Source organism: Scardinius erythrophthalmus (genome assembly GCF_964197995.2).
Source record: "Scardinius erythrophthalmus genome assembly, chromosome: 5".
Lineage (NCBI taxonomy): Eukaryota > Metazoa > Chordata > Actinopteri > Cypriniformes > Leuciscidae > Scardinius > Scardinius erythrophthalmus.
The window spans coordinates 8,755,254-8,776,920 of NC_138225.1; the positions used below are offsets into that span (position 1 = coordinate 8,755,254).

Consider the following 21,667-nt stretch of genomic DNA (forward strand, 5'->3'; position numbering starts at 1 on the left):
ATGAAAATGTGTACAGCTCTGTTCAAAATTTTGGGGTCAGTAAGGGTTTTTTCTTATCTTGTTTTTCAACAAGGATACATTAAATGATCAAAAGTGATAGTAAATATTTCTAATGTTACAAAAGGCTTTCTATGTCAAATAAATGCTCTTCCTTGGAATGTCTCTCTAAACTCTTTATACACTATGAAAAAAGTTTTATTAGACTATTAAAAGCTTTAGCATTGTCAGAGGATCAATAAACATGAAATATTTGCATACTGTATGATAGTCAACACATTTCAAAGACCCACACCTTAAGCCCTTCAACCCTGTCCTGTGTGTTAACAAAATGTACTCTAGGGTCTATATAAGACCTTCGGTGTCAGTTCCTTAAAAACACCTCACAAAAGTCCGATAGTGGGGAAAAAAAATCATATTATGCCAGGATTTAGGACATGGCAAGTAAACAACCTTAGGAAGACCTTTTGTGCTTGCTGGATAATGTGTCAAGAGCTTTTGTTTACCTAAATCCACCTGGAACAAATCTCTGTATGGAAACTCATATTGCAAGAGATAAGAATGGATTATTTCCATCGGTCACTAAAGAAAACAAAGGCACGTTATTCAGCAAGTTGTCAAAAGTTCTTCCTGGGCTCATCTAATAGTTCCTATGGGAGTTTCTATACAGAGATATGTGCACAGGTCACTAAAGTTCACATGAAACTACCACTAACCAATCATGTAAAAAATACTCTAAATATGCAAACAAGTCTAAGACATCTTTATGAATCATCTGGGCATTAATAAGTTTGTGTTTCTCTCAATTTTTGTGCAGTTTCACTTTATAATAATCAGACCTGATCCATGCTAAGAATGTGTTTTTGTTACTTGGACATGGAAAGTTAAGCAAGCTGTTCAGTCTGGAACTGAAGTTTGTAGCCGAATACCTGGAATTTTGCATTGGCCCCTCTCATGCATTAAACTACCCTTTCTAGCAACTTTCACACTTCAAACCAGCAATCTGTTCTCAATAGCTCTCTGTTTCCACCTTCAATAGATCCCTCCTCCTTTCTTTTGTTCCTTACCCTTCCTCTTACTCATTTTCTCTCGCTAACCCTGTTTCGAATCTCTCCCTCTCCTATTCTTTTTCTCTCTTCTTCTTTCTCTTCCTCACTTCTTCTTCCACTCTTCTCTGCTGTATACCTTCATTCACGTGCAAACACACAGAGTGACAGGTGCAGGTCCCCAGACGCTGGTCTTGCGTCACAGGAGCACTAGTCGAGCCTCTTTTGTGTTCAGTTTAGCCAGCTCAGCTCTACAGTGTGCAGACTGAGGAGGAGAGGAGAGGAGAGGCGGGGGCTTCAAAATCATGATCGCCTGGATATTTCACAGGGATACGATCTCCTAACCTTGGATTGCACGTCTGGACAGTTAACTGAGAAGGAATCAATGGTTTTTCCAGTCCTGACCCTGCATCTTTCTTCACAAAATTGCCTTTTTCTGCCAATCAAGCTGTGACAGGGATATCTACATGATTTGGTAAGATGTTAATGCTTTATATTTAATCCTCAGTATACATTATATTGTCTGCAGTGCCTTTAACTCACTGTGAACATCAGTATCAATCGCTAATTGTGGTTGTCTGTTTTATTTAGTCTAAACATCCACATAACAAAAAAGTAAATGTAAGTTTTATTTTATAAAATAAAATGTTTTCGTGATTTAAGCATAAACCTCTCTAAATTATATTGTATTTATTGAAACACAAAAGTATAATTGACCATTCTGGTAAGAAAAATACATTTAAATCCATGTATTTCCTATGAAAGTCTTAATAGTTGATGCAGTTTTGATTCTCAAGTAAATTTGGTTTGTTTATGGATGTTTAGATGTTTTACTGGAAATACCAGATATTTGATTATTATGATGTAGGCTATGTAAAATAATTTGCTGATGGAATGTAATCAGTTGCGTTCCTAAATGTTCCAATCAGACTGCTTAATTTGACTGCTTTCTTGTGGAAAAGTAAAAGAAACCTTTATTCTATTTGTAACCCATCATTAGACTTCATTCCAGTGACTTCTTGTCTGTTATGAATTTGCCAGCTGCACTTTTCTTTCTTAAAACTATTATTGCTATTACTATACAGTGTAATCTCCCAGTTTTCAGGTCCACTTTTCTGAACACCCATGAGTAAATCCAACATTCAACATATCCACAAACTTTTATACACTGTACTGATATCTCACAAAAAACGAAACTGGTGTGTGATGGATGCATTTATGAGTTTTCTCCTAAATTAGGAGATGCAGCTGCTGTAGCAATTCTTTGTGGGTTTGTAAAAATCTTCATTATCCGTGACCATCAGCATAACAATGATGATGTTGTTAGTGTTTTTTTCTGTCAACAAAGGATGACTTTGAAAAATGTAGGGTTAGAGATTGCTGCAAATAAGAACAATGGGTTCCTTCAGACTTCTTCTAGATTTCTAGTCACTGCTGGTGCTTTGTTTTATATCTTTTGGTGACAGTGCTCAGCAGCAAATGGCTGTCGTAGTCACTGCTTCTAACATGTTGTCTTAGTAGTATTACGTTTTCCACCTGTGGCCCTGCACCGCAGATAACTGATACTGGTCTATGGGACATGAGGAGATGCGGACAGTGTCACTTTTCTTCTGAATGTATAATTCATTTGCTGGACAGCTGGCCCTCACAATGAACCCCGCAGTCGCAGCAACCGTCATTCATCTCAGGATCAGAATATCAAAGATATTTCATTCGGAAAATGCATTGTAATATTCATACGCTGTATACAGGTTCTGTGTTTTGTGTCAAGCATGCCCTGCATAGCACTATTTTAAACTATTAACATGTGTACAATATATATTGGGGGTTTATAGTGGCAAATTTATTTAAACACATTAAATAATCAAAACATTACTAACAGGTTAAGTAAATATAATGAATATGGTAATATAGTGCATACAAACCGAACTAACCTTCTGTCGACAATAAATGCCTGAGGTTAATGTAATGCTACGTGTGTACGTATTCCTTTTGTCAGTTAAATAAAGGTTCAAGAGAATGAACAAATCACAGATTCTTGATTTTATTGCATTTTACAAAATGTGGGGTTGCACCAACACAGGTTGTAACACATTATAACACCATAGCATATCGCATACAAACAAAAGTGGAAATATGTCTTCTTCTGTTTTATTCTTTTAAGAAGGGTATTAACACAAAGGTAGCAGGTGAAGTAAAGAGTTTAAACAAAGAAAGGCAACTGCAAAACAATTTTATATTTTCTAGTTTGTTTATGGCATTTGTTGGCTTTGGGTAAGACTTTTGTAAGACTACTACTACTACAAAACAACTAATCTGTGATTGAATATAGAGAATATCTTAAAAGAAGCAGTGAACTGTTACATCACCTAAAATTAAAATATTCTTGAATCTCACAGTTAAATTACCTGCAATGCCACTGCTAATCCCCTCATAAGCACATGTTGAGCAGATGTAGATCAAATGGATGAACTCATGGGAGAAAAGCAATTGAGTGAGCAGCAGTGTACAATTGGGCACTTGAGGAAATGGTGACGAATGTCTCTTAACCCATTAGAAATGCTTCATGCCGCACTAGAGGACTCTGCATATGTAAACAAAGTGCATACCGCAGCACATTTAAAATATATATACGTAAAAGGCCCTTTAAACATACAAGGTTAACAACAAATCCATTAAAGTTGCACTCAGTAGCACCATGTCATTATTGAAGATTCTTTCTCTTTGTTTCAGGATTTTCCTCCAGAGTCCAACCAGGCAGCTATGATGGTTGGAAAGCCAGTGAGGCAATGGAGGTCCATCTGTAAGGGACTGATCCTGGGTGTGCTCCTGACCACCTGCATGATTCTTTTGTACTGCCTGTCCACCCCAGAGGTCCAATTTGGCCTGCAAGAGTGAGTCCCTTCATGGACTTTGAACAAGAACAAGTCAAAGTTTCATTGGATTATAGCAGGATTTTTCCATGAACCCCATCAAGAAAATGAAGGCCTAAATTCTCCCTAAATTCTTGTTCTGATCATTCCCGACAGAAAACATGATTGAATTATATTTTATTTAACACATATTTACAGTGCTATGCATAAGTTTAGACACCCATACTAAAGTTGACTAAAAAGAGGAATAAAAAATCATCTTTTGGAAACTGAACTTAATGCCTTAATTTAAAAAATTAGGTGTGTGCGTGCTTAAATTGTCATGACAATCATGCCACAAAGCAAAAAGTTTTAGAATAATCTTTGTTTTGTTTATATGTTATTTTTTAAATATAATTTCCTTAATTGTTCTTTTGATGTGTTTGAATATAGATATAGATCGCAAGATATTTTGGGTTTATTTATCTGTTTTAACTAGTAGTGTCAAATTGATTTATCGCATCTAACATAAAAGTTTGTAAATATATAATATATGAGTGTAATACACACACACACACACACACACACTTATATATATAAATATATATGCAATTAATCATGAATAATCGATTTGACACCACTAGTTTAACAACTTATTCTAAAGATGATTAAAATATATCTAAAAATAAATTCAAATGACAGCATTTTTGTCCATTTTTGTTTACAGGGTCCCAGTGCCTTACTCATGTGCTCATCGCCCTTCTGCCGCCCACTCCTCAACAATCTCAAACGACTCCCATCATGCCTCTGGGCAGAGAATCTGCACTCCAAAAGTGGACATCATGTTCATGAAAACCCATAAAACAGCTAGTAGCACTTTTCTCAACATCCTCTTTCGCTTTGGCGAAAAACACCACCTCAAATTTGCCTTCCCCAACAGCCGCAATGACTTCTTTTACCCCTCCCCTTTCCATCACTCACAAGTGAAGGACTACAGGCCTGGAATGTGTTTCAACATCATCTGTAATCACATGCGTTTCAATGCAGCTGAGGTGGCCAAAGTGCTACCAGCCGACTCCTCGTACATCACAATACTCCGGGACCCGGCTGATCTTGCCGAGTCCTCGTTCCACTATTTCGGACGCGTTGTACCTCTCACGTGGAAGCTTTCTGGGGACGAAAAGCTGAGAGAATTCCTGACAGATCCAACGCTTTACTATGACCCAGAAGGATTCAATTCTTTTTATCTCAAAAACTTGCTTTTCTTTGACTTCGGCCAGGATAATAACTTACATCCAGATGACCCAAAGGTGGATGAGGCCATTCGCGCAATTGCCAAGCGCTTCCAGTTGGTAATGCTTGTGGAGTATTTTGAAGAGTCGCTTATCCTGCTCAAGGACAGCCTTTGCTGGGACATGGAGGACTTGCTTTTCTTCAAACTCAATGCCCGGAAAGATTCAACCATTTCAAAACTGACTCCAGAGCTCAGGGCCAAGGCTCTGGAGTGGAACGCCATCGATTGGAAGCTTTACCAGTATTTCAACGCCACCTTCTGGCGTAAAGTGGACGCTTACGGCCGTGAGCGCATGGCGAGAGATGTCGCAGAGCTGCAGCGTAGAAATGCAGAAATGGCTTCCATTTGCATTGAAGGAGGCCATGCCGTTGATGCAGGAAGCATCGTGGAGACTTCCATGCAGCCGTGGCAACCCTTCGGTGAGAAGTCGATTATGGGATACAATCTGAAAAAGAATGTCGACAAAGCACACGGAAAGCTCTGCAGGAAGATGCTCACACCCGAGCTGCAGTATCTCACCGAAATGGGCGTCAACCTGTGGATAACCAGGCTGTGGGGTCACATAAGAGAGATCCTTCACTGGTAGCACAGAGGAGATGTTTGCTGAGGTGAAAGGTCAGCACGGACTTGTATACAACAGACCTAAAACCTGTTTTTCTGTGTCAGAAAGAAATAAAAACATTAAAATGCATGACTGAATAAAACCTTTTCATATTTATATGAATCTTACCCATATAAGTGGTGACAGTCACATCTTTAACATGTTTTGTGTCCATATACGTACTGTAAAGGCCCGTTGATGCCAAGAACGATAACTATAACGATATCTATATTATCATCCACACCAATGCACGATAACATTGTTTATCATAGGCACATCCTGCGATTATGTCGTTGTGATAGTCTTTTCTTCCCTATTGTGATGTACTGTATATCCAAGTGAAACAGCTTCTTGAACAAGAGAAAAATTAGGATGGAACTTGATTTTGTCCATCAGGAATTGATTTTTATACTATATCTTTATAGTTATTGTCCTTGATGTGAATAGGCCTGAAGTCACCACTATGTATTATGTACTGTAGTGTGTGGGTGCTTGAGTCAATCATAAAAATGAATCAACTACGCTTGTCACATGACCTCATTCTTTGAAGCTCTTATTGTTGGTGCCAAAGGCAATAGCAATAATTAGCTTGTTTCTTAAACTGGTTTAGACTCATTCAGAGTTTCACTGTTATCATCACTTGAATGATGATTAACTCCGACTAGAATGTTGAGAGGAAAAGTGATTTTAAACTGAAATGTGATTCCTGTGGAAGAGGCAATGAGCAGCCGTGAAATCCACAAGAGATGGCAAAATAAAAACTTTATGTAACATACACACGTCTCGTTCATGTTTCGTCATCGCTTACTTACACAAATCCCACCTTTCAGAGTTCAGAATGGAGAGATGAATAAACACATTGATTTCTTTTATTTATACTGCATGTAAACATTCACACATTCTCCTCTTACAAAAGCAGAAGTGTATTATGAATGTCATGACCCAAGTTAGACTCTTGCAGAAAAACCTTCTGGCAATTGCAGTTGTGTTGTTTGATAATGCACACTGACACTGACTAATGCCTGAAAAAGAAAGGATCTGCAGTGTTCCTCAGCAGACGATAAATGCATTTCAATACATACACTCCTGGGCAAAAAATGAGCCAAGCCCAAAATGGCTAAACACTAATTTAGCCAATTTAACACAAAAACACTTTTTAATTGTCTTAACCACAAATTATTGGTCAGAAAACTGGCCAAATTTAAACAAATGCACTACTTAAACAAGTAATAAAAACTCAGTGAGTGTTTTAGCGCAATTTTCTGACGTCATGGGATCACAACACTAAGAGATAGTAAATCTTTTTATGTTTTTTTTTTTTTTGTGTGCGTTCCCGAGATTAGACCTTCCTTAACATAATGCCGAAAACCCGAAGTCTCTAGGTGGTCTGGTTGAGGAGGAGATAGAAGTGCAAGATTGGTGCGCACAGAAAGAACAGAAATCATGAGTTAACAATCGCAATTTTGTCCGTTGGAAAATTGCGCTAAAAAGCCATTGCTGTCTCAGAAAAACATCAAAGACAGAATACATTTTTGTCTGAATATGGGAAGTTGTGTGTGGAGTGAGAAATCAAAATGAAACACGAGTTGCATGGTGATGCTCCAGAGCGGTGTCTTTGAAAATCTGCTGAGAAATATAATAATAAATGCATCTCTACCACAGTGAAGCATGGAGGAAGAGTGTTATCATGTGGGGAGCCTTTTTAGTCACTGGTATTGGTAAACTACTTCAGTGTGAAAATCATTTAATGCTTTGGAGTACAGGACAATATTGCAGAATTGTTTGCTTCCCACAAATGAAAAGTTGCTCCCACAATGCTCCTTCCCAAACTGCAAAGACAAGAAGTCCATCAGGCTTATGTTTTGGCTGGTCAGAGTCCAGATTTGAACCCAGTCAACACGTGAGATCATGCGATGATCACATTCTCATACTGTGATATTGTGATGATACTCACAGTGTGAGTAATAGAGCTAATTGTGAATGTGAATTTAAAATGTTGAGATGGTTGAAAGAAGGCAGAGTGTCACCGGGGGGATTTTCTACTTGCTGTTTCTCAACACTGGAGAAACGTGGAGACTGCAGGATTTGTTAGACAAAACATGTTGTTACAGTTGTGTTCAGGACTCAGCGTGGCATTGTTACACTGGAGAATAATGAGTGGTCTCTTCAATTGCTATACGCATACGCTCATATGATATTATAATGCCAACATGCACTGTGGCTCGGTCCTGTGTGTTAGCAGAGTACTGGCAGATGGCAGATACATGTGAACCAGCCATCTTGCCAGCTCAGGTGTAGAATCACCTGGCTTCAGTAATCACACCAGCTGGCTAGTGTTACAACTGACTGAATTTCTCATATTGCTCTCTGTGTTTTGGGATGTGTCACGTCTTTTCAAGGGGGAAAAGAAATAGAGGTTAAGAAGCAAAAACGTGTCACCAAAACAACACCAGAATCTGAATGCATCTGTCAAATAGAAAGATTTGTGTCAAATGTCAACACTAGGCTGAAATGAATACAAAACAAGCAAGGAAAGTGACCCAGACAGCATGGTAACATTGATACAAGGTTGAGTTTGGACCCAAACCATCATTTTGGTTGAGATTGGAATTTCAATGTTTAAAGTGTGTTGGATCAGCATTGAAATTTTGATGGAAGTCAACAGCACACACGGGTGGAGACAGTAGCCGTGTTTCTATTAGGCTACCATTCAAATTGCGCAAATTGAAATTGCGAATTGAAAATACGCCCAATGGAAACACGTCAATTTCGCAAAAAGTCCCATTTATCGCAAAAAAGTTTTTACGCTCACATGAGGAGGTTTTTCAGGCAATTCGAAAAAGAAATATTTCGCAAAACTGCAATGGAAACAGTTTTTGCGCATTTGCAGGTCAGCTGACTTAGAAGGCGTGGTGTGTTTGGACAGAATACAAGACAGAGTTATTTATTAAATTCATAAAAGACAAAAGAATTACAGGAATAATAGATTCTAAACCTCAAATAAATGCCACAATCAAGACCTCGAAGCAGAAATGAGGGAGAAACACCCAGAAACTCCTCCTATGTGCCGCTCACAATATAATAAGGGTCGTTCCTTACCATTAATGCTTTGAAAACACACATACCGGTACATCCCATAATAATGGCTAGTGCATTGGCTGGGATTAGTACATAAACCTACCAACGTCCGTTGCAATGGTTTTTGGAATGATTTTACTTATCGTGAAAAAATGAAGTTTTAGTCGCATAACATCGGTTTATGGAAACGCTGTCATTTCGAAATAGTTTTTTGTCGACATTTGGAAAAAAATCGCAAAAGTTTTGTGCAAATCTGTAATGGAAACGCGCCTAGTGATATTGAACTAACAGTGATTAGTTGATGAACACAAGATCATTCAGGCATGCATCTCTGCAGAACACTAGTGGGGTGTTTCTAAATCAGTGGGGCTTGGTTTAGGGGTGGGGCTTCATGGTTTTAGCAAGTCTGTTGAAACCATAGACAGTATATAAACGGTTGAAACATTTATTGTAGTTTGAAATTGGCCACCCATTTTGGTTTTGCATGTGCACTTCTCAGTAGTCTAATGCTTCCTCATTAGAGAGAAAACATTGGTGCATCCTATACAGAAGTCTTGTTTGTTGAAGCACCTGACATACATGTCTTCTCTAGCACAGTTTCAAACAATGGTGCATCTTACCTTATTTCTCTGTCCCTTTGTTTTGTGTGCTTATTTGCGTTTAATTTGTGTTGTTACTCACTGTAATTAGATAGATGAAAAAGTTGTTAAAGTGTTTGAATAAAGCATCTATTTTTCTACATTAGGAATTTCATGAATATTATTAAATATTAATAATATATTTTATTAATATTAATAATAAATATTATTTTTGTTTCAACATTTACTTGGTACATCAGATGGCAACATTGTTTGACATTCCTTTTCAGCAGTATTTTCAGTGTTTCAACAACACGTATTTAGAATCAACATCACATTGTAACATTGATCAAACCATATTAGCAAAGATTATTTTTTGTTAATTTCAGTATTGATTCAACAGCAGTGATCAAGATTCAACAATATTACCATTGATTACTTTTGTTAATTTCAATATTGATTCAGCATCGGCGATGTAGAATCAATCATAGTGTAGTGTTGATTCAATAGCATTACCATTGATTTTTTTTGTTCAATATAGTTTCAACATTAACTGAGGGTGCAAAAGTGATGTTGATAAAATATCACTCTGTAATGTTGAATCAATACTATACCGTTGATTTTTGGTATCGGAAGTTTTAGCTTTTTTAGTTTTAGCTTACTGTGACCACAGAATGAGTATCCTGAGAGCTCATGGTGAGATCACTGTGAGATCAAATTGTTGACTGGGAACCCTTTAGGGAATATTTGGTCTCACATTGAACTCAAATGAACTGGGAGGCATTTCTCAACTACTCATGAACAGTTTGAAGCCATTAACATTGAGTGGAACAACACTGACTTTTTCCCACTGTAAAAAGCTGTTCTATGCTAAATTACTTTATCTACAGTATTTGTGCCATTCTTGCTAATTTCCTGACCAGTGATTTGTGATTAAAACGTTTAAGACCATTAAAAGACCACTAAATATTTTGACATTTTTGGCTTGGCTCTTTATTTATACACTTTTTTTTTTGCCCAAGAGTGTATGTCATGCACATCTTGCCAGTAAGCCTAAAGAAGGGCAATTTTGTAAATGAATACACATTTGAAAGCAATGTTATTTTCCGGTCAACAAACACACAATAGTTATAGTAATAGTAAAAAAAAAAAGATATCTATGCATACTTTATATATATTATAGCCTATTTATTTAGCTTTAATGCAGCCCCAGTGCTTTCAGATTCACTTTAGGTTTAATATATTTTTCAGATTTTAATTATCTAAATAAAATATCATTATTGATCATTATTTTTGATTATATCCATCACAAAAAGACTGCCGTTGCTACAGATATAATAGTGTCTCAGTCAGTATTGAAATCACTATTCCGTACCGAAGAGGCACAATAAAAACATTTTGCCGTTTCACATCGGACAGATTTTACTGTCGCGCTAAACGCTAACCGGAAGCGTATGTTTTAAAAAGTCGTAGGGTTTGTGTTGACTGTTTATGCGTTTATAAACTTTAATTCTTTCGTTCACTACTACATCTTCGGCCGCAAAAATGGGGAAACGACAGCATCAAAAAGATAAGATGTAAGTTGCAATGAAATATAACGCGAGTAAAATATGACATCATGTTTGAACTCTAACGTTACACTAACTATCGAGCATTGTATATTATTATATTATCTATATATGAATATATTTAAATGAAAGCAATATGTATGTACGTATTATTTATTGCAATGATATCGTGTTATCATAGGTTTATAATGTTTGTCTTAAAACTGTATACAAGCCCAGCTTTCATTATTGCGACTAATTCCTAATATCTTATTTTGTAGTTATTTATATTTTTGCGTTGTAATAATATAAACATAGTATTTAGTTGTGAGATGTTGCTCATTTCTTTCATATAGTTTCATTTAATTCTTATTCTTCACTAAGTATAATAATATTGTTCTTTATATCTTTCTGTTTCAGGTACATCACATGTACAGAATACACTCAGTTTTATGGAGGGAAGAAATCAGGTACTTACACTAGTCTAGATGTATTGCACTGTTTGTATTAAGAAAAAATCTATGAGTGGTGCTTATTCCAAATCAGTCTTCGTGTGTGTAAGTGCGGTGACCAAATGGTGTTCTACTTATAAGTACATGAAACTAAAATTATTACGGTATTAATTGGCGTGATGACTCCGATCTTCAACCAGATTGTTCCAATCCAATCTGACTTCTGACCTGTAATGCTGCCTGAATCATAATCACACACTGTTCGTTCGTTGGCCAGAGGAGAACTGAGCCTGGTTTCTCCCAAGGTTTTTTTTCTCCATTCTGCCCTGATGGAGTTTTGGTTCCTTGCCACTGTCGCCTTTTTTCACCTTTGTTGCCATTGGCTTGGCTTGCTTAGTTGGGGACATTAAATTTAACATTTAATTTAATATTTAACAGTAATATTGATCTGCCTGCATTGACACTATTATATGAGAACTGAACTGAGCTGAACAATGTCGTCACGGTTTTCTCCAGAACGTCTATATATAAATGAGCTAAATAAATAACTTTTTTACAACAAAAATGAAACATCACTGAACTTACTTAAGCTGGACTGTGATGCTATTTTCTTCTGGAAACAAGCTTTGTTGCAGTATTTTCCTGTTATCTCTGGAAAGCTGCTTTGAAACAATCCGTATTGATTAACACAATAGGTACACAATACAGTATTCGACAGTAAACACAAAGCAAGCATTGTTGGATACATACAGTACGAGTTAAACAAATGAACAGTGTATTGTATTCAGAGATGATTGTTGTTTAAATGCAATGTCATATTGCAGTTTTTACAGAGAGTATAGAGTAATGTCCTGTGGGGAAAAATATGCACATTTCAAATAATTAAACTTCAAGACACAGTCTTGAAAAATATCAGACATTTTTAAAATGGTTATTTCCAGGCCTTCATAAACAAATCAGGTTCTCTGAAACATTGTACACTACCGTTCAAAAGTTTGGGTTCAGTAAGATTTTCTTTTTTGAAGAATAAATCTCAATAAAGATGCATGAAATTGATCAAAAGTAACAGTAAATAGTTTTGTTACAAAATATTTCTATTTCAAACAAATGCTGTTCTTTTGAAACTTTCTGTTCATCACAGAATCCTGATTATTAAATGCATCATGGTTTCCGCAAAAATATTATATATTATATAAAATAAAATAGTGTATGTAATGCTGTTGGTTTTCTTGTCTCTCGCTGTGTTGTTTGATTGATTGCACCATGTATAGACTTATTTTGTGCACTTATGATTTGATATTGCTGATGCTTCTCCGTCGAATCTCCCTGTGATCAGTAAAATAAACCTTTTTTTTTGTCTTGTTTATAGAAATCCCACGGTCCAATTTCAGACGTCTGCCCTTTGATCATTGCAGGTGAGTTTAGAAATGCATAACACTTCTTTCTTGTTTGATAGAAAAGTCCTTTGTGTTTCCCTAATTTAGGTCTAGTACAATAGATCCTGCTTTCATAACTGCTGATATGGGGTTCAAATAATGCTGTCGTTGCTTTTATTTGAGGTAAAGCTGCTGTGTCTTTTTTTCCTCGGCATGAAACGGAAGTTGTGATAGTCTTTTCTTAGTCTTTTCTTCCCAATTGTGACATATATTCGAGTGTGACGTCTTGTCGAATAAGAAAATATGAAGGGCGGGGCTTGACTTTTATCAGCCGGAAATTGATTGGTTGGATGGTTGTTGGTTTGCTATTGGTGAATCTCACGTGAGTGACATTTTGTCCCGCTCTTGCGCCAGTAAACATCATCAGAGAAGAGAAGGGCACATTAAAGGCATAATATGTAACTTTTTTGCTTTAAAATTGGCAAAAATCACTATATCTATGTTATATATTTTTTCTAGTTGTGTACTTACATTATCCTGACTGTTTCCAACAACTTTCAAACCAGGAGAAATTTTAATTAAATTTTTAGACACGGCACGTTTCTTTATTTCCGTTTTGTCGCAGTCAATGGCGTCATATCCGCATTGGCGTCATTGTCCCTGGTTTCCGCCTATGGTTTCCGCTCGTACTGCCATGGTAACCAGAGCTATGAGCAGAGCCCTCTGATTAACCAAAGCGACAGACGCAGACAACTGTGGAGTTCGCAATGTCTATTTGCACGCTGTTGTTGTTTCGTTCAAACATTATGGACCATGGCAAGCAGACTTTGGATAAAAAAGGAGAACTAAAACGAGAATCAATATCAGCGCTGTGTTTTCGAGATGCCGAGAGCTCCCATAGACAGTATATAAACGAGAGCTCCACGTCCGAGACTTCGACCGCTCCTACATGTACTTTATTAAACAGGTGAGCACATTTACATAAAACTAATCAATGTTTTATAAAGTTCAACAATGATAAAATGTTAGAATATGATCTGTATGTTATTCTAATGTTGATCTAGCTTACTGCTAGTCTCATACAGACAGACTAACACATACATTTCAACACATTCAAATGCAGTTTAGTGTGCTAGTGTAATGTTAGACCAAGTGAAACAGCGCTGCGTTTCCTCACAAGTTTAATTTGTCTAATAAACTGACCTGTGAGTTGTAGTTCTGCACTCACGTGTAGTTCGGTAGAATGAAATGTCCATATTCCTTTTATATCCGCGGGACTCGCGTCGCGTTTGGAGCTGATAGCTGTCTCTTAGGCCTCGTTTACACTGCAGGTCTTGATGCCCAATTCTGATTTGTTGCCTATATCCGATTTTTTTGACTGTCTGTTTACACGTTCTTTAAATTGTGACCCATATCCGATTCATGTGTTTACACTTGCCATAGGCTACTATCTGAAACATATCGCGTATGCTTAAAGGGTTAAATTCTCTTGCACAAATAGACGAACACAAAATATGTTTCATGCTCTGCGATATGCAAAGTTGCCAAACACCACTTTTGAATAAGAAACAATGTCTATAAAACTCGTTAAAACTCCACGAATCACAAGCGTGAGAACACTCGTTAAAACAACATACACACACCTGAACTTGACTGCACATCACATATTTGACATTATTGATACTGCTTTCATTCGTAATGCAACGGACCGATCTACGGCACATAAATTAAGTGCTGTTCACTGTTATACAATAAAGAGCCTGCACAGCGACAAGAAATAGAAATTAACACAAAAAACTGCCTAGAGCCTGTACTTACACAACACTGACAGTGGAGTTGCGCTCAGGAGTAGAGCAGCTGTGGACAATTTTCTTTTTCTTTTTTGAGCGGCTGCGGACAAATTCTTTCTATGCACACACAATATTACATCACAATCTGCGCGTATGTTTTAGAAATATAATTGAACATGTAAATAGTCCTAGCACTTTTTAAATTTAAATAGCCCACTTAAAGCGTTTATTACAAATAAATTACTAATTGCTTGAAATGAATAAATGTAAATGAACAAAAATTTTCGTTAAATTTACAATCATGTGAAAACACTTCCCGTGCCCCTCTCCACATTCCTCTCCTACGATGACAACGTTTTGTTGGGCCATCCGTCCCTTTGCAGATGTGCGTCGGGGTTTCTCTCGTCATTAAACCGCGGAGACGTTGCCTAATGCCTCAGAAAATCCGATCTGCCTGTTTACATGACAGTCGCATTGGCACATATCCGATTTATTTCCACATATGAATGAGGCCTGAAACCGATCTGGAAATATCCGAATGCATGCGTTTTTTTCCTGTTTACACGGTCAAAGAACACATCCGATCTGTGTCACATGTGAGCAAAAAATCGGAATTGGGTCACATTTCACTGGCAGTGTAAACGGGGCCTTCGCAATCCCGAACTGCTTCATATCACAGTCATGATAAAAGCATTGATGTATTCAGTCAACCATAAACATTATTAGATCGGTCGGCTTGACGTTGACGACAACATCCATAATTCTTAGCATGTGTTGCGTCATCAAACTATGCCTTTGTTATTGTAAAGAGGTTAGTGACCCCTAGTGGAGAAAAATTCCATACTGTGGCTTTAATAAATAAAAAAATGTAAAAACATTGCACAGATATATAATTTATAATAAATACTGAAATATTCCATAAAAATAAGAATTGTCAAAATTGTCAATTTAAAATACTTTCTTTCCTAGTTTAATTTGCAGAGACAACTATTAGAGAGTAGGTTGATTTTCTTAAAATTGTGCTTCCAAAGCATTGTTGTTTGTTGGAGCAGCCTGATGTGTGAACTCACAGCTCAAAAAAACCTTTTGAGTTTGGGACAGGGCTTCTCATTTGTTCAGTGGAAGATGAGGAGACTGTTCATGAAACTTGCTTGGAAACCATCAGTATGTTTGGGGGCTCAGAAATGACATTATTTGACATTAAGCTTTAGTATCATGCTATATGTATGAGTTTATGAGCCTTTTCATTTTTTGTCTTTTATCCCTCACATAGTTTGTCTCTTCAGCCCTTTGAGTATCCCATGTGCACAGTGGATGGGGTGATTTTTGACCTAATGTGAGTATATCTCTCTCGTCAATAGCAAAATGATTGAGTCATTTGTAAATCATTCATTTACTTACATGTATTAATTATATACTTATTTATAGTACCTTATATTTATCACTACATAGACTACCGTTATAAAGTTTGGGGTGAGAAATTGAGAGCCTACTTTTTAGCAAGGATGTATTATATTAAATTGATCAAAAGTGACAGTAAAGACATTTACATTATGACAAATTATTTTTCTATTTTTGACCTTTCTATTTATTAAAGAATCCTGAAAAAAGTATCCAGTCAACCAAATCAGCATATTAGAATGATGACACTGAAGTCTGAACATTCAGCTTTGCTCTCACAGGAATAAATAACTGTTAAAAATATAAAATATATATAAAACAGTTGTTTTATATAAAGACTCAAACTTTTGAACAGTATTATGCATATAATCGTAAGTGGTGTGATGAGACCAGAAAATGATTGACGTTTGTTTTTTCTTTAGGAGCATTGTGCCTTGGATTAAGAAGTTTGGTACCAACCCCATAACTGGAGAGGTATTTCAGTTATTCCAACTTAGTTATTGTTGATGCTAACCAATAGACTTTTCAAAATCTTTGGAGGTGAAATGGTGGTTTCAAGTCCCACTGGGAAGTTTGTATTTACAAGGTGGGAAGTTTTGGTTACACTTTATTTTAAGGTGTCATTGTTACAGTGTAATTATATATTTAAGTACTGAGTAATATTAATTAACTACATGTACTTACTATAGGGTTAGGGTAGGATTAGGATTTGGATTTAGGGTTAGTTGCATATAATTATGCATCATTTATTGTTATTACTATGGCAAGTACATGTAACATATGTAACAAGGACACTGTAAAATAAAGTGTTACTGAAGTTGTTTACGACATCAGGTGCATTCATATAATTTTTGCCGTGTACCTTTTCTTAACTAACTACACAAAAATACAGCAAGGTTTTTAACTGTATACTTTTAGAAAATGAAAAACAAAGACTGTGCATCACTCTCTCTCCGCTCCACCTATAGCTGGTGTGTGGCTGCCGTAGCATCATCCAAGTGGAGGCTGCACACCGGTGTGGTTGAGGAGAGACCCCTGATAGGATTGTAAAGCACTTTGGATGTACAGTAATTCATAGGAAATGCGCTATATAAACTTAATTCATTCATTGTGGTGGCGTTCATGTGTGTTCAACTCTTAAATACGATCTTTCCGACATGAGTTGAACACACCAAAAGCTCAATATCAAATGTCCTGCATGGACTAAACCACTAGAGGGCGTCAGACTCCATTTGAGGAGAAGCTAAGCGCTTCAGGAAAGACAAAGACTGATGACACCAAGTAAACTGCAACATCATTAACTCCAGATGATGCTATCAGTGCACTTGCACCTTCATCCTAGAGAATCCAAAGCTACAAACCAGAATCTCTGCGTGTTGTAAAGAGCGCTGCGGGTAATTCGAGAAGAAGAAGAAACATATTTAGTTGTGTTTCTCGTATTTAGGTAATAAACTTGTAGTTTGTGTATGACACAGACATTAATAATACCTTAAACCATGCAACTTGAGTAGAGATCTGTAAGCAATTTTTATGTGATCCTTCTTATGATTTTCAACTTGCAGATAACCCCCATAGACTTACTGTACGTTGAATTACATACCTGAGCCTCATCTGTGGGCTAGAATATGTTAGAGACTTGTGGCTGTGCTCTTTTAACTGGGGCCAGGAACTAGTGTTGTTATATTTAACTTAAATTGAAACTATTAAAAATCGTTTGCTGTAATTGAAATAAAGCTGAAATAAAAATATTGGGTGAAAAACTTTACCAAAAATAAAACTGAATTAAAAATGCATTAATTCGTTTAAACTAAAGATAAAAAAACGAATACAATGACAAAAAGCACGTATCAAAATTACCAAAATGAAAATACATACATGAAAGCTAATTCAAAGAACCTTAAGAAAACTATACATTAAAATGAAAAAAAAAAAAAAACTAATAAAATGACAAAAGCATATAACAAAATTACTAAAATGAAAATATAAAAATAATCGCTAATTTAAACATAAGAATACTTTAATAGGATATAAATAATATATATATATATAAAACACTGTAACCACCTAGCAACAACCCAGAATACCTTAGCAACCACCTCTAAAAACCATTCAACACACAATTTGTGTTACATTCGTAAGATATTGCCAATAAAATGTAACAGTAGTCATAATTTCATTGCATATTTGCCAAAAGGTAGGTATTTTTTGCTTTGAGAGTTTAATTTGATATTTTGGAGAATAGTCAAGCTTCAGAAATTCACTTACGTGTTGCTTGGAGGGAAAATACACTATTACTGTACCCATCTAGACACTATTATTGGGACTTTATGAAGATATTTCACAGGCCTGCTGATGGTGGCTAACAGCGTTCAGTGTGCCAGGAGTGGATGTGTGTGTAAATTGCTGTGTAATCAGTTCACTGGACACACATCGCTGCACTCTTAATTTATGGAATAGTTATAGGGTCTCTGCATGTGCGTGTTGCATGCATAATCAGTTTGCTGTAGCATCAGCCAAAGTTGTGTGAATGTTTACTGAGAGTGTTTTTTTGGGTGTGATGCAGATGTCATGTATTTACTTGCTTCAAAATTAATTTTCAGTGTCCATTGAAGCACATGGCTGTCATTTGTAATTCATCTTTACAGCTATGCATCTGAGTGAATGCATGTCTGGACATGCCTCTGTGATTGTGTGTGTGTGTTTCTGTTCCTACACACAGTTTGACTTTGTTATCTGAAGAATTCATGATTGATTTGCCTCGCTCGATGGAGAGGAGGAGAGCGAGTGCTGTGAGTTGATGAGAGGTGACTGTGAAAATGGATTCTGTGTGTGTGTGTGTTAGAGTGACTTTTACAGAGATCTTCTGGACATGTCAGGACTTGTTCTGCGGTGTAAGCATCATGCTCTCCTGTGTTCTGCATTACAATTGTGTGTTTAAATGGGTAGTAGTGAGGCATGTTATCAGAGATGTGTTATGTTGTATCAGTCCTATATTATTGCATTTTTGAAATGTCTGTGTGTTTCTTAGGCAAGGCAAGTTTATTTATATAGCACATTCCGGACACAATAGTAATTCAAAGTGTTTTACATAAAATGGATTACAAAATGATCATAAAATAATCACTAAAGATGTAAAAATCCATTCAGCCAATCTGATTTCAAGTAGTTCTTGCCATTTTTGTGTCCAACGTATCCATCACAATCAGTCTGTAGTCTGAGGCGGAGACTCCCAGTGTGTGTCACACACCAGCTACTGGGTTTACCAGGGAGGGAGAAATAATCCTGAGGGATTTTGACCTGTCTCAGTCTGATTCACTGTGTCACTGGATCACGGTGTGGTCAGTTTATATGGATCCCGCAGGCAGAACAATCCTCGGTCACAGAGTTTAAACCCCTAGCGACACCAAATAGACTCAACTACGAATGGTTTACATGAATGATAAGCTATATTAGCATTGAAAAATGACACAACCATTCAAAAGATTGGGGTCAGTTAGATTTTTATATATATATATATATATATATATATATATATATATATATATATATATATATATATAAAAAGTCTCTCACCAATGCTGCATTCATTTAATCAAATATACAGTAAAAACTGTGAAATATAATTAGAATTTCAAATAACTGTTTAATACATTAAAATATCTATTCCTGTTATGGCAAAGCTGAATTTTCAGCATCATTACTTCAGTCACACGATTCTTCAGGAATCATTCTAATATGCTGATTTGCTGCTTAATATTTTTGTGATAGTTTTTAATGAAAAGAAAGTTCCAAACAACAGCATTTACTAAAGAAACTGAAATCTTGTATAACACATTAAATGTCATTACTGTCAGTTTTGATCAGTTTAATGTGTCCTTGCTGAATAAAAGCATTTATTTCTTATGAAACTAAACATCTAACTGACCCCAAACTTTTGAATGGTGTTGTACGTCACCTTTAAATATCGTTTTACAGTTTTTCTGTATGCTAAAAAAACCTGGCCAACACTAAACAGCACTTTAGCTAATTAGCTGAAGTCTCTCTTTGCTGAAATCCCACATGAATTTACTTTTTTCTTTTTTCTAAAACCATACTAGATCCACAGCATTGCGTGATGGTGTTTAAAATGAGTGGTATTCAGTTAGTGCCTTGATTAATCATTGCCCAAACACGTCCTATATGAATCAGCTATTTCATGCTAAATAATTTAACACAATCAGACATTCATACAGGGTGTGATTACATTATAATTGAAAAGGTAGGTGTGTCTGAGAGACAAAGTCTGACAGATATAGTCACAAACTCTCTCTCTCTCTCTCTAGAAGCTTGAGGCTAAATCCCTCATCAAGCTTAACTTCAGCAAAAACAGTGAAGGTAAATATGTTTGTGTGTGTGTGCGCTCTTTATCCTCTTACCTGACTTGCGTCAACAACAATATGTGCTAATGACGAGATAATGGATTGAAGTCCTCTACACACTGCATATTCTGTCTTTCTCTCCTCTACTTTAGGGAAGTACCACTGTCCTGTGCTCTACACAGTGTTCACAAACAACTCCCACATTGTTACCAACAAAGTCACAGGGAATGTTTTCTCTAATGAGGTACAACACCCTACATCCGAAATGTTTTAAAGGTCTTTTTGCATGCAAATTTAAGGGACCTTAGTCTACACGTCTGTAGCATTTACTTCTATTTCCAAATCAACTTATAATATTTTTCATGGTTTCTTGAACCCAAATAATTTGGGTCATAATAGTTTTACCCAAAAAATGATTATATAAATATTTCTAAATGTATAGTGTTTAATTAAATAAATAAAATAATACATTCATATATTAAAATTTTATTACCCATTTTTGCTGTTCAGTTTCCATGCATGGTGGAAAATGTAGGTATATACTAAAAGTCAAGGAAAATACGGTTGTTCATGCTCTCTTTAATATCATGCTGACGTTAATGATTTCTAATCAATGCGTTAACTGTCTTTAAACTGTATAAATGTGTACATGAATAGTCAAAATCCTATAAATGTGTGTTTTGTTTAGGCTGTAGAGCAGCTCAACATCAAGACAAAGAGTTATAAAGACCTGCTGACGGATGAACCCTTCACCCGCCAGGATCTCATCACACTGCAGGTGACGGACACAGAGTGTGTGTTTATGACTGTTAAGTGACGATTAAGCAGTGCCACACGAGTGCTGTTATGTGTGCATGGCTGTGATTTAATACAGCTTTTCTACACACAAGTTAGTATCAAGCAACTCACGTTTCGGACAACAATCGGCCAGTTCAGTTTTAGTTTTTATGTGGCTGTCTGTGTATCAAAACCTTGTGTTTTCCGTGTGATTTAATCAAATGTCAGGTTGAAGCCGGTTCACATGCACTACAGTGTTTAACAGCTATCGAGAGAGAGACAGTCAGGCTGATCCTGATGACTGACAGACACTCAGGAATCATTTGCATGCAACAATTATAAATATCTGCTCAGCTAGGATAGTGTTTATTCACATCCCTAATGGCCTTTTTTTATGTGTTGTTTGTTTTTAGAAATGTTTTGTAGCTTTAATTAATTCTATATAGCTTTAATTAATTTGTAGATTTAGTCATTTTATTTCAGCTTTTTTAATTACTTAAAACTTAACACTGGTCCTAAA

General features: G+C 36.3%; 2 protein-coding genes across 2 annotated transcripts in view; both read left to right on the plus strand.

The window, feature by feature from the left end:
• Nucleotides 1-1,207: 1,207 nt before the first annotated feature.
• Nucleotides 1,208-6,329, plus strand: gal3st1a (galactose-3-O-sulfotransferase 1a). The gene is made up of 3 exons (XM_081365862.1): nucleotides 1,208-1,518; nucleotides 3,777-3,937; nucleotides 4,623-6,329. Exons 2-3 carry the CDS (start codon nucleotides 3,807-3,809, stop codon nucleotides 5,773-5,775), a joined length of 1,284 nt encoding a protein of 427 aa, XP_081221988.1. The 5' UTR covers nucleotides 1,208-1,518; nucleotides 3,777-3,806; the 3' UTR covers nucleotides 5,776-6,329.
• A 4,498-nt stretch (nucleotides 6,330-10,827) lies between these two features.
• The window catches only part of ppil2 (peptidylprolyl isomerase (cyclophilin)-like 2), a 38,368-nt gene continuing 27,528 nt past the window's right edge, over nucleotides 10,828-21,667 (plus strand). The window contains exons 1-8 of the mRNA XM_081365863.1: nucleotides 10,828-11,023; nucleotides 11,414-11,463; nucleotides 12,815-12,860; nucleotides 15,885-15,947; nucleotides 16,435-16,486; nucleotides 20,335-20,386; nucleotides 20,523-20,614; nucleotides 21,059-21,148. Coding sequence (XP_081221989.1) covers nucleotides 10,992-11,023; nucleotides 11,414-11,463; nucleotides 12,815-12,860; nucleotides 15,885-15,947; nucleotides 16,435-16,486; nucleotides 20,335-20,386; nucleotides 20,523-20,614; nucleotides 21,059-21,148 — 477 coding nt within the window. The 5' untranslated portion in view covers nucleotides 10,828-10,991. The remainder of the gene's footprint in view (nucleotides 11,024-11,413; nucleotides 11,464-12,814; nucleotides 12,861-15,884; nucleotides 15,948-16,434; nucleotides 16,487-20,334; nucleotides 20,387-20,522; nucleotides 20,615-21,058; nucleotides 21,149-21,667) is intronic.

Bases quoted from the DNA above. Each gene is read 5' to 3' on its own strand.
- gal3st1a (XM_081365862.1), top strand. From the start codon at position 3,807: ATGATGGTTGGAAAGCCAGTGAGGCAATGGAGGTCCATCTGTAAGGGA. The intron at 3,938-4,622 runs GTGAGTCCCTTC...TTTTGTTTACAG, and splicing joins GTCCAATTTGGCCTGCAAGA to GGTCCCAGTGCCTTACTCAT.